Source organism: Capra hircus, chromosome 11, assembly GCF_001704415.2.
Source record: "Capra hircus breed San Clemente chromosome 11, ASM170441v1, whole genome shotgun sequence".
Taxonomy (NCBI): domain Eukaryota; kingdom Metazoa; phylum Chordata; class Mammalia; order Artiodactyla; family Bovidae; genus Capra; species Capra hircus.
In genome coordinates, this window is record NC_030818.1 from 19,599,595 (window position 1) to 19,616,941 (window position 17,347).

The 17,347-nt window shown below is 38.8% G+C and overlaps 1 protein-coding gene across 1 annotated transcript in view; it reads right to left on the minus strand.

Annotated features, from left to right (window-relative positions):
• The window catches only part of PRKD3 (protein kinase D3), an 86,496-nt gene extending 69,924 nt beyond the window's left edge, over positions 1-16,572 (minus strand). Inside the window, exons 1-2 of the mRNA XM_018055130.1 lie at positions 16,445-16,572; positions 8,256-9,208 (exon numbers count right to left, since the gene is read on the minus strand). Of these exons, the coding sequence (XP_017910619.1) occupies positions 8,256-8,543 (288 nt within the window). The 5' untranslated portion in view covers positions 8,544-9,208; positions 16,445-16,572. The remainder of the gene's footprint in view (positions 1-8,255; positions 9,209-16,444) is intronic.

Sequence of the window (17,347 nt, forward strand, 5' to 3'; positions counted from 1 at the left end):
GGAAATGGCAACTCACTCCAGTATTCTTGCCAGGAGAATCCCATGGACAGTGGAGTCTGGCAGCTACAGTCCATGGGATCACAAGAGTTGGACATACTGAAGCAACTTAGGTTAGACGCAGTTTAAGGATACACACATAAGTTGACAAAACAAAACAGTATGACTGTGTCCTTATAAAAGGGAGAAGTTTGTAGACACAGTCAGATACTTATAAATAGAAAACGAAGTGAAGACACAGAGAGAACATGATACACAAGCCTTGGCTTCCCTGGTGGCTCAGCTGGTAAAGAATCTGCATGCAATGTGGGAGACCTGGGCTCCATCCCTGGGATGGGAAGATCCCCTGCAGAAGGGAAAGGCTACCCACCCCAGTATTTTGGCCTGGAGAATTCTGCAGTCCATGGCAAAGAGTCTTTCACTTTCACCAGAAGCTGGGAGGGGGCATGGAACAGACTCTTGCTCAGTCCTCAGAAGGAACCAACTCTACTGATCCTCTGATTACAGATGTCCAGCCTCAAGAACTGTCAGAAAATAAACTTCTGTTGTTTAAATTATGTAGCTGTGGTACTTTCATACAGCAGCTCCACGAAACGAATAGATCAGCGATAAAAAGAGCTACAATTAGGGCTTCCTTGGTGGCTCTGTGGTAAAGAGTCTACCTGCCAATACAGGAGACATGGGATCAATCCCTGGTCCGGGAAGATCCCACATGCCATAGAGCAGCTAAGTCTGTGCGCCGTAACTACTGAGCATGTGCACTAGAGCTCCGCGACAAGAGAAGCCACCTCAACAAGAAGCTCATGCACTGCAACTAGACAGCAGCCTCCGCTCGCTGCAACCAGAGAAAAATGCCCACACAGCAACAAAGACCCAGCACAGCCAAAAGATAAATAAATGTAAAAAAAAGACCTAAAATTATGAAACTTCTAGGAGAAAACATAGGACAAAATCTTATTTTCATTTACGCAAATATTTTTTTCACATGAAACAAAAGCACCATCCATAAAGGAAAAAATTTATTGTACTTCATTAAAATTAGAAACTTTGGCTCTCCAAATAACATTGTTAAGAGTGACGAATAAGAGTATGGTATAATTAAAAGTATTTAACTTATATCAGATAAAATAGAATTAAAGCCAAAAACTAAAGGGGTTAATTCAACAAGAGGATAGACATTTGTAAATATGCACCCAAACAGAGATATCTCAATATATAAGCAAACATTTTAAAAAACTGAAGGGAGAAATAGCAACACACTAGTAACCGGGGGCTTCAATCTCTCACTGTTGGACTTCCCTGGTGGTCCAGTGGTTACGAACCTGCTTGCCCATGCAGGGAACATGGCTTCAGTCCCTGGTCTGGGAAGATTCCACACGCCATGGGGCAAATAAGCCAGAGCACCACAACCACTGAAGCCTGCATGCCTGGAGTCCCTGCTCTGCAACAAGACAGCTCACCACAATGAGAAGCCCTCACACCACAGCTAGAGAGCAGCCCCCACTTGCTGCAACTAGAGAAAGCCCGCATACAGCATTTAAGACCCATCTCTGCCATAAAGAGTTAAAAAAAAAAAAATAACCACTGTCAAAAATGGATAGATAATCCAGATGGAAAATCAGTAAGGAATATTGAATTTAGGCTACAAATACACTTTAACGGAAATTTACAGAACATTCCATGCAAAAGCAGCAGAATGTATATTCTTTTCAAGCACACAGAAAACATTCCCCAGGGTGGATCAGATGTTACAGCACAAAACAAATCTTAATAAATTTAAGAACAGTGAATCATATCAAGCCATCTTCTCTGACCACAACAGTGTGAAACTACAAATCAATTAGAAGGCAAAAACACTGGAAAATTCACAAATATGCGAAGATTAAACAACATACAACTGACTAACCAACAAGTCAAAGTGAAATCAAAAGAGAAACAAAAAAATATCAAGACAAATAATGGAAACACAATATACTCAAATTTATGGGATGCAGCAAAAGCAGTTCCAAGAGGGAAGTTCATAGCAATAAACACCTACGTTAAGAAAAGAAAGATCTCAAATAAACCACCTAACTTTATATCTCAAGGAACTATAAAAAGAAGCAATAGTAGTAGAAGGAGGGAAATAAAGATCATAGTGGAAATAAATGAAACAGAAACTAGAAAGACAACAGAAAACAAATCAATAAAGCGAAGAGCTGGGTTTTTAAAAAGATAAAATAGAGAAGCCTTTATACAGACTTAACAAGAAAAAAAATTACAACTGATACCACATAAATACAAAGGATAAAAGGCTACGATGAACAATTACACACCAACAAACTGGACATTTAGAAGAAGGGAACAGATTCCTAGAAATGTGCAACCTATCAATCTTGAATCATAAAGGAGTAGAAAATCTGAATAGATCACGTAGTAGTAAGGAGGTTAAATCAGTAATCAAAAAACCTCTCAACAAACAAAAGATAAGAACCAGAGGGCTTTACTGGTAAATTCTACCAAACTTAAATAACAATCCTGCTCAAATTCTTCTGAAAAACAGAAGTGGGGGGAATACTTTCAAACTCATTTTATGAAACCACCATCAATATCCTGATAATAAAGCCAGATAAGGACACTACAAGAAAATTACAGCCTAGTATCCCTGATGAACACAAACACAAATACCCTCAACAAAATATCAGCAAACTGAGTTCATTAAAAGGATCATACTCTCTTGGTGAGGTTGAAATAGGAGAGCAAAAATGGCTAGCTTAAAACTCAATATTCAAAGAACTAAGATCACGGCATCCAGTCCCATCACTTCATTGGCAAATAGATGTTGGGGGGGGGAGGAATGGAAACAGTGGCAGACTTTATTTTCTTGGGCTCCAAAATCACTGCAGACTGTGACTGCAGCCATGAAATTAAAAGACACTTGCTCCTTGGAAGAAAAGCTATGACCAACCTAGACAGCATATTAAAAAGCAGAGACATCACTTTGTCAACAAAGGTTTGTATAGTCAAAGCTATGGTTTTTCTAGTAGTCATGTGCAGATGTGAGAGTTGGACCATAAAGAAAGCTGAGCACTAAAGAATTGATGCTTTTGAACTATGGTGCTGGAGAAGACTCTTGAGAGTTCCCTGGAGAGCAAGGAGATCAAACCAGTCAATCCTAAAGGAAATTAACCCTGAATATTCATTCGAAGCACTGATGCTAAAGCTTCAATACTTTGGCCACCTGATGCAAACAGCTGACTCATTAAGACCTTGATGCTGTGAAAGACTGAAGGCAGGAAAAGCAGGTAACAGAGGATGAGATGGTTGGATGGCATCACTGATTCAATGGACACGAGTTTAAACAAACTCCGGGGGACAGTGAAAGACAGGGAAGCCTGGCGTGCTACAGTCCATGAGGTTGCAAAGAGTCAGGCATGACTTAGCAACTGAACAACAACAACAAATAATCAAGTGGCATTTATTCCAGGGATGAAAGGATTTTTCCAACACACCACATTAACAAAATGCAGCATCCATTCATGATAATACCTCTTAACAAAGTGAGTGTAGAAGGGATGTACCTCAACATAATAAAGACCATATATTATCAGCCCACAGCTAACATCATAGTCAATGCTGAAAGGCTGAAAACTTTTAAGATCAGGAACAAGACAGGACGTCCACTCTTACTACTTTTATTCAACACAGTATTTACTGGAAGTCCTAGTCAGAGCAGTTACACAACAGAAAAAAGGCATACAAATCAGAAAGGAAGAAGCAAACTGTACATCTGCAGATAAAATGACACTATATACACAAAATCATAAAGGCTCCACCAAAAAACCTGTTGGAATTAATTGAAAACTTCAGTAAAGTTGCAGGATACAAAGTCAATATACAAAAATCAATTACATTTCTATTAATATACACTAATAACAAATCATTGGAAAGAGAGCAATTTTATGTGCCATGCATCAAAATGCAACTGTAGAAGACATAAATAAATGGAAAGATACTCTATGTTCATGAGCTAGAAGAATTAATATTGTTAAGATGTTCATACTACTCAAAATGATCTACAGATCAATGCAATTCCTATCAAAATTCCAATGGTATTTTTCACAAAAAAAGAAAAATAAATCTTAAAGTTTGTATAGAATCACAAAAGACTCTAAAGAGCCAAAGCAATCTTAAGAAGAACAAAGGTGGAGGTATCATGCCTCTGATTTCAAACTATACTCAAAGTCACAATACTGGCATAAAAATGGACATGTCAAGTGAATGAAAAAGAACAGAGGCCAGACATAAACCCATGCATGTATGGTCAATTAATTTATAACAAAGGAGCCAAGAATAAACAAAGGAAAAGGGCAGTCTCTTTGATAAATGGTGCTGGGAAAACTGAACAACCACATGCAGAAGAATGAAACTTAAGCCCAGTCCTACACTATACAAAAAAATCAACTGAAAATGGAATGCAGACTTGAACACAAGACCTGAAACCATAAAACTCCTAGAAGGAAACATAGGAGGGTAAACTCCTTCACACTGATCCTGGCAATGATTTCTTGGATTTGACATGAGCAGCAAAAGCAAAAATAAACAACTGTGATTAAATCAAACTAAAAGCTTCTCTATAGCAAAGGAAACCATTAAAAAATGAAAATATTTGCAAATCTTGTATCTGATAAAGGATTAATATCCAAAACACATAAAGAACTCATATAACACAATATCAAAAGAAAACAAGCCCCACCTATCAATTAGAGTAAAAAATGGGCAGAGGAACTTAATATCCATTTTCCCAAAAAAGATACACAAACGGCCAACAAGTAAATGAAGAAGTGTCCCATCAATAATCAACAGGGCAACGCAAATCAAAACCACAATGAGGTTATCATCTCCCACCTGTTAGAACAGCTATTGTCAAAAGGGTAACAACGCATGCTGACAAGGATGTGGAGAAATGGGAACCCTGGTGCACTGTCGGTGGGAATGTAAGTTGGTGCAGGCACTATGGAACAGTACAGAGGTTGCTCAACAAATTTAAAAACAGAATTACCATGAGATCCAACAATTCTACTTCTAGTATACAGTCAAGGAGATGAAATCACTATCTTGAATGAAATCTGCACCCTCATGTCAGGCCATCATTATTTACAATAGCCAAGACGTGGAAACAACCTCTATCTCCACTGATAGGTGAATGGATACAGAAAATGTGATGTGTATATACAAAGAGAGACAATGATATATTATTCAGCCATAAAAGGAAGGAAATCCTACTATTTGCAATAATATGGATGGATCCTGAAGGCATTATAAGTGAGATAAGTCAAACAGAGAAAGACAAATATCATATGATTTCACTTACATTTGGAATCCACAAAAACCAGAGCTGGTGATTATTACAGCCAAGGGGTCAAAGGTGGGGAAATGGATAAAGTGGTCAAAGGGTACCAATTTCTTATTATAACATAAATAAGTTCTGGCAATATAACATACACCATGGTGACTGCAGTTAACAATATTTTCTATCTGAAAGTTGTTAAGAGAATGGATCTTACAAGTTCTCACCACAAGAAAAAAGGAAAAAACAACTATGTGTTTTTTTCTGGTTCACAGCACCAGAACTTGCTGTGGGGATTAAGTAGAAAGTGTGCATGAAGCTCTTGATGTAGAGCAGGCACAAAATAACTGTTGTCAATTATACTCTTCCTCTTTTCCCCTTCCGTATCATTGTTTATCCTGATTCTTTTGCCTTGGTATATACTCCTTCCCTCCCATATCGCTGAAAGGTTATTCATTCTTCAAGTATCAGATGAAATGCTACATTTCATATGAAGCCTTTCACATCTTTTTATCAACCTGAGAAGAGCACTTTTTATTTTAGCTTCACGTTTTACTTTTCATATTTTACTGTGGTGAATGTTTCCCTTACCAAACTATAAGCTTTTGGAAGGAAGGGACAAGATATGGTTAATCTACTTCCTAAAATTCACCAGTACTCTACCTTTAGAAGGTTTAATACATATATTTACTAAGAACAGAAATAAGAAAACAAGTATGCCCATCAGAGTGCAGGGAGTTAACCTAGAGTTGTGCATGTGCAGGTAGTGAAGTAAGTGATTAGCAAGCAAGAACCCAAGACAAGAGAGAAGATAAAAAGAAGAGAACTTCTGACGTGGTTTTTCCATCTCCCAGATAAGTTAGGGATCCATGAACCTCTCTATAGAACCCCAGAAACCGAGCTGTCTCCCTTAAGATTTCTTTCCTGTTGGGACTTGAGTACATTGTTCCTTGATACTCCTTTCTCCATCTGTAGAGTAAAGACCTAAATTTAGATTAAATGATTCAGAATTTCACAGTTGGAATTACATACTAGAAAACACTCCAACTCAACCACTTGACAGATATGGAAATGTAATCCACAGAAGTTAAATTATGCAAAGTTATACAGTTAATAAACAACAGAGCTGGGAATTCCCTGGTGGTTTATGGGTTAGAACTCTGTGTTCTCAATGCTGAGGTCCTGGGTTCAATCCCTGGTTGAGGATCTAACATCCGGTAACCGTGTGGTGCAGCCAAAACAAACATATAAACCAACCAACCCACGAGAGCTGACTTAGTTACAAGCGCAATACTCTTCTTCACTATGCTTAAACAACAGTTAGAATCCTGGCATAAGTCAAAAGGAGTGTGTAATATGACCAGGAGACATATATGCTATATATTTTTGCCAAATACATCCCCATATTACCACAATACTGATTCAAATTCAGTCCACCATGATATTCATTTTATGCTGGCTATCTCTGAAATTAATTCTATTTTATATTTGCATGAAGTTTACCCTGAGTTATCTTTTCTTGAGCTGTATCTTGTTTATTTCTTTGGTGTCACTAGAATTTTTCACGGATTATAGTTTCCCAAGCACTTGACCCATCTGACATCTATATTAATGAGGGAGCAACATTAACCCTATATAATCCTGTAGATAATCAGTATGCCTCTGTAGAAATAAAACAACTACGTAAAGTTTCCAAAGGTCAAAAACTCAGTAATATAAACTCTACCAAAACATTAATTATGATTTCTAGAGGGCCCAAAAAAGAGAAATAATAAAGTTACAAACTATATTTAAGTAAAAAATCCTACCTTTAAGTTAAAAGCCAGCAAAAATATTTACTAAAACCTCTGTTAACTGATGAAAGGGAAACTAAAAGCGAAGACACTTAAAGACATATAGATGGGCTACAGATCTACAAAAAGATATCTAATCTTACTCTAGGCCACATTTAAATAGATGTCACTGTTAACACACAGGAGATATGGGTCATTTTCACAAACCACATAACATTTTTTGACCGTTAATTACCTCTACATTAGAAGATAGGGACAAATCACATGAAGCATAAGGAACTGAAACAAAAACAGTAAGAGGAGGAGTATGAATCCAAATATATTAATCTTACTGATAGAATTTTTAAAACATAAAGTATACTAATTTGTTTGGAACATAGGCTTGGTCCATTAAAAAGAAAGTGTAACCAATTCATACTACTTATATGCAGAGTTTTATGATAAAATGTAGAACATACCAGCTCATCCATCAAATCAAGAATACTAAAGAAATTCAGCTAAGAGTCCTTAAAAAATGGCAGGGTATGGGGCAGGGGATGAGTGGATGAAAAAAAATAAAATCACCCTCAATTTTTAAATGTCCATATATTTTGATATATATTAAAAGCTCATTTACCTAATTTTTAAACACAGAGAGTGTGGTCCTCCGGCAGTTTAAGAGAAATCAGGATCAAAAGGGAAGGAAGAGGGTGTACAAAAGGGCAGCACACAGGGCCCCTGGGAAGAAAAGGTGCGGACCTGGACTCAGCTACCTGGATGGCTGGGCCCCCCATCCTCTTGGTAAGTACCCTTGATGCCTTTTTTGTGCCTCCTATTAATACTTGCTGACTTTTCTCTGAACACTAGTGAGACTGCTTAAGTCCTCTTGACTTTACACTGATTCTCCTAGTCTTAAAGAGACAAACTGAATTAGTATTTTAAAGCCTGGATATAGTCTCCAGCTGTTAGACTCTGACATTTCAGACTATAGGCTTTTAGTCTATTAGGACTCTCTCCCAAAAGGTCAGAATTAGGATATAAACACCTGATTGATTCATCCATATGAGTTCACTCATTGTTGCATGCATAATTTACAGAAAAGCAGTAGAAACAATATTAATTAGAGAAACTGTTGACATAAATAGCATGCACAATACCTTTTGATAAACAATGGAGCAGACAAGGTCCTTGACAGCAGATAAAGATAGTTCCTGGGCTTCGATGGTAATGCTCTCCCGTGTGAGGCCAATCTGCAGCAGGAATGAGACCGTATGCACTGAGCCTCTCGAGTTCGTGAGTGACGGTGCACTGAAGCTTCCATTAGAGAGTCGCGCAGAGAGTCCTGTTTTAGGACTTGAACACGGAGAAGGAGCTGGAAGCACAGCAGGAAGAGTGGCAGGTATTACAGACTTCTGAGCTGATGGAGGAGAATTGTTTGCAGACATCTGCCTTTTTTTAATCTTTTAAAACAGCTGTCAATTCTTTTCCAACGGTTATGAAGAGGCCTTAAAATCACAGCGGTAAAAAAATGACTGTAGTTTTGGATTTAGCTGAAAGCTTCTTTACTTCCTCTTTTAAGCCACTCATGCTGATGATGGCAAGTTCTACAACTGTGAGTTGACTATACCAAAGGTCCCACTTCCCTTAATATCAGTCCCATCAAAAAAGTCTTGTTGTTAGGACCACAACCAGGGTTTGGCGAAGGATTTAACATCACTGAATTATCCTCATCAGAAAAGAGTTGGCACTGTTTATCTACTAAACATCTTTACCTATTTTCTTTTAAGTCTACTCTTGTCTCTCTCTTTTAATTTCAGAAAATACATAATGAATAAAAGTTGTTTTTCTGTCAAGTAAAATCCTCCTAGTTTAAAAATTAAAAAGTGTTTAGGATTAATCTATTCAGTTTGTATCCTTTGATTCATTGATCTAACAGGACACTTTCTCAAATGTCCACCCTTAAATCACCTTCTCACATGTCCTCATTTTCATTTTGAAGGAGTAAATTTTTCCAAGATTAAGCACAAAGCTTTTTAAAATAGAACAGGTATATTCCACTTGATGAACGCGTCCACTGAGAAAGGTTGATGCTTTCTGAAATGTAGGTAGCCTGGAAGAAATTTTTAAAAAACTTTAAGTATTTTATATTCACTTAACATTATTTTTAAGTTGTAAGAATCCTTATGCTTTCTTTAAATAAGTTTTGGTTGTATGTTTATAATTCACCAATAAATTTTAATGGGTAGCCATTTTATTGGGGCCTAGTTATCACAGCCCATAATTTCAGGGACAGTCTCCTGCTCAAAAAACAAGACAGAAACAAAACACATCCCTGACATTCCTCATTAACACTTGAAACTTAAGGAAGGTCAAAACACTTTATTCCACAAACACACAACTAAGTTATGACAAAAAGAGAAAAATAGAAGGGACAAAAAAGAAAAGTAAAACTGATATTGTCATAGAAATAACATAAGTACCACTGAGTCGTACAAAAGATATATAATATTGCCCTAATGTAGACAAGAGTATTCTTTTTTGTATTAAAAGTTTAAATCTAGACAGAAAACTAAAAACGCATACACTAAACACAGTTATACAGCACACAAATAAGTGTAAAAGACATAATTAGGACAGGAAGATCGGAAAAAGTGATCTTGTCACAAAAATATTTCTAAAAGTAAAAAGAACACTAAGCAGAGTTATATTTATCACAGTTTTTCATAAAGACAGTTCAAAAACTAAAAGCGTGACCTCATGGCTAAGTGAAATGGCTCAAAAAGAGATGGATATTTCCATTTAGGTTCCATCACATACCTGTAAACAATCCTAATAACAACAAAGAGTGAAGCACTCCAAGCAGCCGCAGAACAGCTCTCTGGACAGTGGTTAACAGGACTAAATAAATTAGGATGAAGATAACATAAGATCAAAAACATACAGATATAGGATTAGGAATGAGAAAGTTCAGGAAAACTAAGGCTTAAGAAAAAAGTGCCTAAAGATAACAAAAGCTTTTAGAACTACATTCAGATAAACAATTTGTAACTCATCTTACATTGTACAGCACTTAACATCTTATAAATGTTTATACACTTTATCTCATGATATCTCTTTTGAACTTGACAACGCAAATACTACTTTATTATTTTTGCCGATGAGAAAACTAAAGAACTAGCAGATAAAGTAACCTGCCCAGCATCACATGGTTTTTAAGAGGTGGAGTAGGAATTAGGACCTACTAGATAGGCAAGTTTCATACTTTCCGACCCAGTGGTAGCTCCACAATAACATACTATTTCTCAAAGAGAACAAGGAACTGAGAGAATCACTGCTCAGTGAGGATGTTGTTAGGGTTGAAAGAGCACAGAGAAAAGGCAGAATTGCTCAACTTGTGCTTTGCTTACCTTCTCTCAGTTTTTAAACTAAAACTGTAAAAGAGCACTGAGAACTGAAACTTGAGCCTGGTGAATAAGAGAGACTAAAAGATCTCTGAGAGTGCAAGTCTTCAGGTCCAGATGCAATCTACTCCATATTAGAAATCAGTAAGTGCAATCACAATTCTGACTCTTACCCTCCTGGAGAAAGAACCGAGCGAAATAATCATGGACTGGAGATGGAGCAGAGCTGTTTCAAGTTTCGTGGGCTAGAGGAATAGGGAAGCAATTTCAGAAACTACAGAATATAACCTTAATATTAACCTTTAGTCACACGTGAAAACAGATTATGAAAGCAAATGGTTTCTGAATACTTAGAAAAGCATATTATGATCACTAGAGGTGAGCTTGAATTAAACAGAATAATGCCAAAGCAACTATATTTACATCTTTGAAAAATGTGATTATTAGCCTTTTTAAAAGGAGAAAATAATAACTCACAGTAATTGAGTTCTGCCAGACGCTGTTCTAAGCATTCCACGTTTCCTCATTTAATCCTCACAACAATTCACTTTATAGTTGAGAAAACTGGCCTAGATACTAAAGTACTTGCCCAAGATCATATAATTAGCAAAGCCAGAAAAAAATTAAGTGTATTCTGGCTGAAACAATATTCAAGATGCTATTCCATGCTATTTTTGTAAATAAGTTGCTTAAGTATAAGTTGGATGTTAGTGTAGTTTGCTGCTCTTTATCAACTTAAAGAAACCTTTAGGAGAGTGCCTTGGAACTCTGGCCTTGACCCTATATTATTTTTGATTATTTTTAAGATTATAAAGACATGGAAAACATGTTTATTAAATCCTCAGATTGTACAGTCTGAGAGAAATAAACTAAAATTCAAGTGAACTATAACAATGACAAGTGTAAAGCTCTGCATTTCGAAAGTTAAATGTGCAATATTGAAATGGAGAAATGCTGACTTAGAACCTGTTCATTAGAGGAGTTATCAACCCAAGAGTTTAACAGTAGCTGCTATTAATAATATGGGTGACTAAAAGAACTAACATAAACCCAAATCCCCAGGACACTGAGAACAAATCAGCATCAATCAGTATACTGGTTGCTAATCAGGTTACAGTACCACGGTTAACTTTTTTAAAGGCTGTATTGATTTTCAAAAACAACAGAGTATATATCCAGATTAAGGTGAAGACAATGTCATGTGACAAATTATGCATAACAAAAACGAATAAAATGATGATCTTCAAATATCTGAAAAAGTGTTAAGAGAGTAACTGTTTTTTCCCCTATTTTTAAATGGATGATTTATTTCTTGCTCTGGGTGACAAAATATTCATTTATGAAGTGTCATCCCTACTTATACCACACACCCAAGAAGTTGTGTTGATGGACAAGTTGTGGACACAGAGCAAACATAAGATTAAGGAATTCACAGAATAATTGGTTTATTCAGTATCACTGCAGAGGGCAGAAATAAAATGAAGACAACAGCACTGTTTACTTACCTTCCAGGGTGTTACTGAGGACTGTGCTACTATATGTACAATACACTGCTGGCTTATCGCAAGTGCTCAGTAAGTTTCAGCAATTTTCATAGTAATTAAGAGTAAAGAATTAATAATTTAGCTCCCACTTTACACTAAACTCTGCAATTAAGATATACTTTATTAAACCCTTGCTATGACCGCAGGGGAGCTATTTAACTGTTTTACAGAAAAGGAGCCAGAGTTTCAGAATAGTTGCTTGCCCATGACTACACAGCTAATAAGTGATGGAACTACAACTCACATCAAAGTTCCTCTGACTCCAAAGACCATGTTCTTTACACTATTTCATGTCACCTCCAACAATCTGGAACACGTTTTCTCATCATACATGACTTGAGTAGTTTCAAAAAGCTGAACAAACTTCATAAAAACATTAGCAAAATATCTATGAATAATACTGCATGCAGGTTAAATAATTTAAATTACAAGATACTGCTGTGTTCAATAATAGTAATTTATTTTTGACGGCTGTCTTCCCCCTAAATTTCCAAATAGCAGCTGCTAATGTTAGCTAAATAACAGTACCTGTCTTATAATTACAATGATCAGTACTATCAATAACTACTGGTAAACTATGTCTTACTTTTATATTAAAGTATTTGTTAAAGTTTCAGCATGAACACAAACAGAAAAAACTAAGTGAGCTGTCTTAGCTTTTGCCCACTCATTCCATCTGTTTTCCCCCTCCCTGTTTTGTTTTATGAACCTTGATTTGATCTGAGATATAGCATTAAAATATTAAGACTAAATATTTTTAAAAATCTAATACCTCTAATTTATTTTGTCTTTATGCCTCAATCACAAAACAAACAATAGTACATTTTACTAACTGATAAATCAATTAGATATGTTTGTTCCTAATAGCTATGAGCTGGCAAGCATTTTTATTTGAAACATCTCAAATACTCTTTTGGGGAATTATCTGTCATATATTTTATTCAAATGAGCATATAATCTGTCACTATTGTTGAATGGAGTAAAACAGTGGCATACTAAAGGAATCTTGAGTCCAACCTGCCCTATTATTACTACAGGGTAAAAACAAAGGCCCTGGAGGCTAGGGAACTTAACTGAGAGTTACCTCATGGTAACATCACAATTTGAGCTCTCTCTCAATCCTTCCCTACATTTACATTATCTCATTTCTTAGCAAAGCCTCTAAATATAAGAAGTTCAAAAGCAGCATTTTCACTTAACAAATGTGATGGATCAGATAGTAAAGAATCTGCCTGCAATGTGGGAGACCTGGGTTCGATCCCTGGGTTGTGAGGATCCGCTGGAGTAGGAAATGGCAACCCACTCCAGCATTCTTGCCTGGAGAATTCCATGGACAGAGGAGCCTGGTCCATAATGTTACAAAGAGTCAGACATGACTGAGCAACTAACACTATACTTTATCATTTGCTAGACTGTTATGAGAAACTCTAGGGTTGTACAGCAGTGACCAAAACACACATGGCTACTGTTCTCCCTGGAGCTTGCTGTGCGATATGGGACACACACATTAAACAAATATTCATATTAACAGCAAAGCAATTACAAATTATGAAAGGTGATATGACAGAGTATCCTGAGAGGACCTAATTTCAACTGGGGTCACAAGCAAGGCACCTTTAAGGAAGCTAAAACCTAAAGGATAAGTGGGAGTCAGGGAAACAGAGAGAGAAGCAAAGAGGATTCCAGAAAGACAAATCCAGCTAGTAAATACTTCAAAACGGAAGCTCATTATCTAGTGCAGCCAATGTCCTCTTGTACTCAGTAAAGGTTAACAGTGAAGAGGTAAAACACTTTCTCTATTCAGAATAGCATAATATTTACCATGACTCTCTACTAGTAACAGGTTTTCCTGGTTTAATATAGTTTTGTGTGCTAGGAATGCTAATGAATGCAGATAATTTTTTTTCTTCTGTTGATAAGTACTGTATTCTTTTAATATGTAAAAAAGCATGTGGCCTTTTTCAATGCAATACTTTACAGGTGTCCTGAAGTCAGTATCCATGTTCTACCTTGATACAGGCTAGATTTTGCTTAATAAACCTGATGTTGCTTTTATAGTGTATAAAAAATCCAAATAACTTTATTGCTAGTTTTTTAAAAATCATAGTTTCTAGCAATTCCTACATCTAATTTCAAAAATGTAACTATTACCTTAGATTAATATAAAAACTATTCCTCCTAAGAGCTCAGTTCATTAACTAAATTGTTGCTGATAAAATTCTGCTCATCTAAACCATGGGTATTTGCATCTCAGTCTTTCCCACCATCAGAGAGAACAAAGAGTGAGCACACCAAGTCCGCTCTCCCAGGCAGTGAAAAGTTTACCTGCTATTAAGCTTACAAACTTCCAGTCTAGGAATTTATGTTGGGCTTGATGTATCTACATCACCCCTCTGTGCATCAGCCGTATCTGAGAAATCTGACTAGCTAACAGCCAGTGAGCTATTTCATACACCATGTATGGTCACTATAAACTGACCATAGAAGTGGAGAAAACTTTTTTCTACACTGAAATTAAAATTAAAACATCTCAGAACATTATCTCAAGTTTTTTCATTAATGAGACAACTGCTCCAAAGAGGCTCACATACAAGTTCAATTTGAATTACATAATCAGAGAGAGAGAGACTAAAAGTACTATCTGCACAGATTATGAATCACAAGCATGATTATTATTAAATCAAATTTAAAACTGTATTAGCCAATAATTTCCCAATATCAAGTTCTGTAAAAGTAGTTTCTTTTTAAAATGAGCAATAAACTTCAATATGGTAATATTTTCATCAACTTTAAATGGCCATTTATTCTCTTTCCTCCTGTAGGAGATTTTTCCAATTCTTATATAACTTAAAAATTTAATGCCCGAAAACTTGATGTATTAAGCTTTTTAGGGGATATGGCAGTTTTTAGATGAAACACGACCTACTAAGAGATATTTCTATTCTAAACAGGTCACCTCATGAAACTGAAAGCTTATAAAATTTGTATATTTAAAAGACTCACTGCGATTCATCTCAAGATAATAAACAAGTCAACATTCTTAACTCAGGATGGAAAACTGGCTTGTCAAATATTCAAGTTCCTCTAATCAGGCCAACCACCATCTACATGACCTACTGAAGCAAAACCTAACACGAAGGCTTCTGTGACACGTTTTACATACTTTTATTAAAACTTGTAGCTTCTCTTTGGCTGAAATGTCCATGCTTGCTCTGAATCCAGATGCTAACAGGAAGGAGAAGCGGGTTCCTCTATTAAGTAAACCTGGCCTAGACCTCGATCGGGGCAACGAATCCAAAGATATCCCCCACCTTCGCTGCATTCAAGTTGGTAAGTAAACTTGATCTAAGCAAAATCACAGCCGCTAAAACTTGAAGAACTGAAGCAGTAAGTACAAAGTAGAAACAGTGTAAGAGTAATACGATAACCGTTTCTAGAGTACAAATTACGGTCTTTAAAAAGTTTTCATTTGCCTCCACAGCTCATTAAGGCTGTGTCGAACCAAGTTCAGGGTGTAACTTATCCTTCCTAATCAAAGATGACACTGATAGTCTTATTTCCTGTGGGGATGGGTGTGGTTGAAGAGACAGTTACGTCCAAGCCATCAATCTGTGTATGGAAAAGTGTGCAGCTCTCACACATGCCTTCGCTCGATTTATATTCGTGCCTGCTGCACACGGCAAGGCCTCTGCTTCTGACTGCGATGACTTCAAATAAAATCTCCAACAAGCAATCGAATAGTCTGTGGTTATTTTACTGCTCAAAGAAACAGACGCTCTCCTCAGTGTTTCATCTAAAGAAAAACGTCCCGGGGGTGAGACTGACTCGGAACAACGCGGCAACTTGCAAAACTAAACCAGAGTCAGGAAACTGGGGTGGGGGCTTACGTTCCCTAAGCACCAACGACTCAGCCCTTTGAGACGGCTGCAAGGAAAAGCGGTGTAAAGAAAAGGGAAAGGCTCATCCCAAATTCGGCAGCGTGAGTGCCGCCCGTCTGGCGTCGGGAGTAGTTGGGGAGGGGGGATCCGGTAAGAGATGGAGACCGAGGGGCCGGGCGCGGTGGTCGCCGGCGTACCGTGACTCCCAAGTTGGCGTCGGCGCCCTCGCCGGAACTTGGCCCCATCTGGCGGCCGCGCCGGCGCCCCCGCTCGCCGGGGCGCCCACCGCCCGCTCCTCCCGCAGCGCGCTCCGCCAACTTCCCGCCCAGCCCCGGCGGCCGCCGCCCAGCCCGGCGCGGGGTCCGAGTCCCGCCGCCCCCGTCGCCGCCGCCGCGTGCGGACGGGTGGGGGAGGGGCGGCCGCCGCCAACGCCGCCTCACCCGACGGGCCGGGAGAACAAAGCGGCCGCGGCGGCGCTAACTTTTTCGGTGTCTGTTCCGCGCTCCCCGAGGCGACTACTTACAGAGCCTGGCTCGGCCGGGCGTGAGAAACACCAAGCCTGCCAGCGTCTGGGTCCTGGACCAGGAGCCAGCGAGGCTTCACGCGCCTCGCAGAATCCCGCCCGCCACAGGCGCCCCTGCTTCCCTCCCTCCCTCCGCCCCGTCCCGTCCTGAGGCCCGAGGGCGGGGGGCCGGGGCGCGCGAGAGGCGGGGGCGCGCGGCCGGCGCGGGGCCTGCCGGGAGCTGTAGTCTCCCCGCGAGCTCGAAGCCGTGGTGGCCGCGTGGGGCTGTGGCTCACTGGCTTGACCTCGCGCGGAAGCAACAGGAGCTCCGGGTGCTTTCGGGTTCGCTCTGCACCCTCCGAGATCCTGGCGTCTCCGTGAGCGCTGGAGAGCTGGGCGCGACCGTGTACATATTCCAGTTACGCACTGTACTTGATACCCATTATTGCTACTGAACTGCCGTTTTCTCTTTTGTCCTCCGCTCTGATGTTAATGATGGTGGCAAGGGGGCAGGAGGTGGTGACAAGTCCGGAACTTGCTAGGGGTCTACAGTAGAGAACAGTTTCCACACTGAGGTATCTGCTCCTCCTGTTTCCCTCCCCAGTGCTTAGCCTCCAGGTGGCCACTTGGCACTGCATCCCAGGGGGTTCCACACCTAGGCAGATACATCCAGAGCCCTTCACCTAAAGCAGAATAAACCGGATCTGTCTTCAGTATGTTTTGTGTATCCTACTTGTCCATCTTTAAACTTGAGTGTGTCCCCTATCATCAGAGCAAAGTGAAGTCAGGAATCATGGAACCTAGGTTTCCACGTGGCATTGACAAGGGTGACAATGCCAGGTGAGGAGAGACACGGATGCAAGGAGATCTAGCGGGAAAATACTCTAGGTGTTAAATTAGACATGTTTTGCGTGAAAGTCCTGA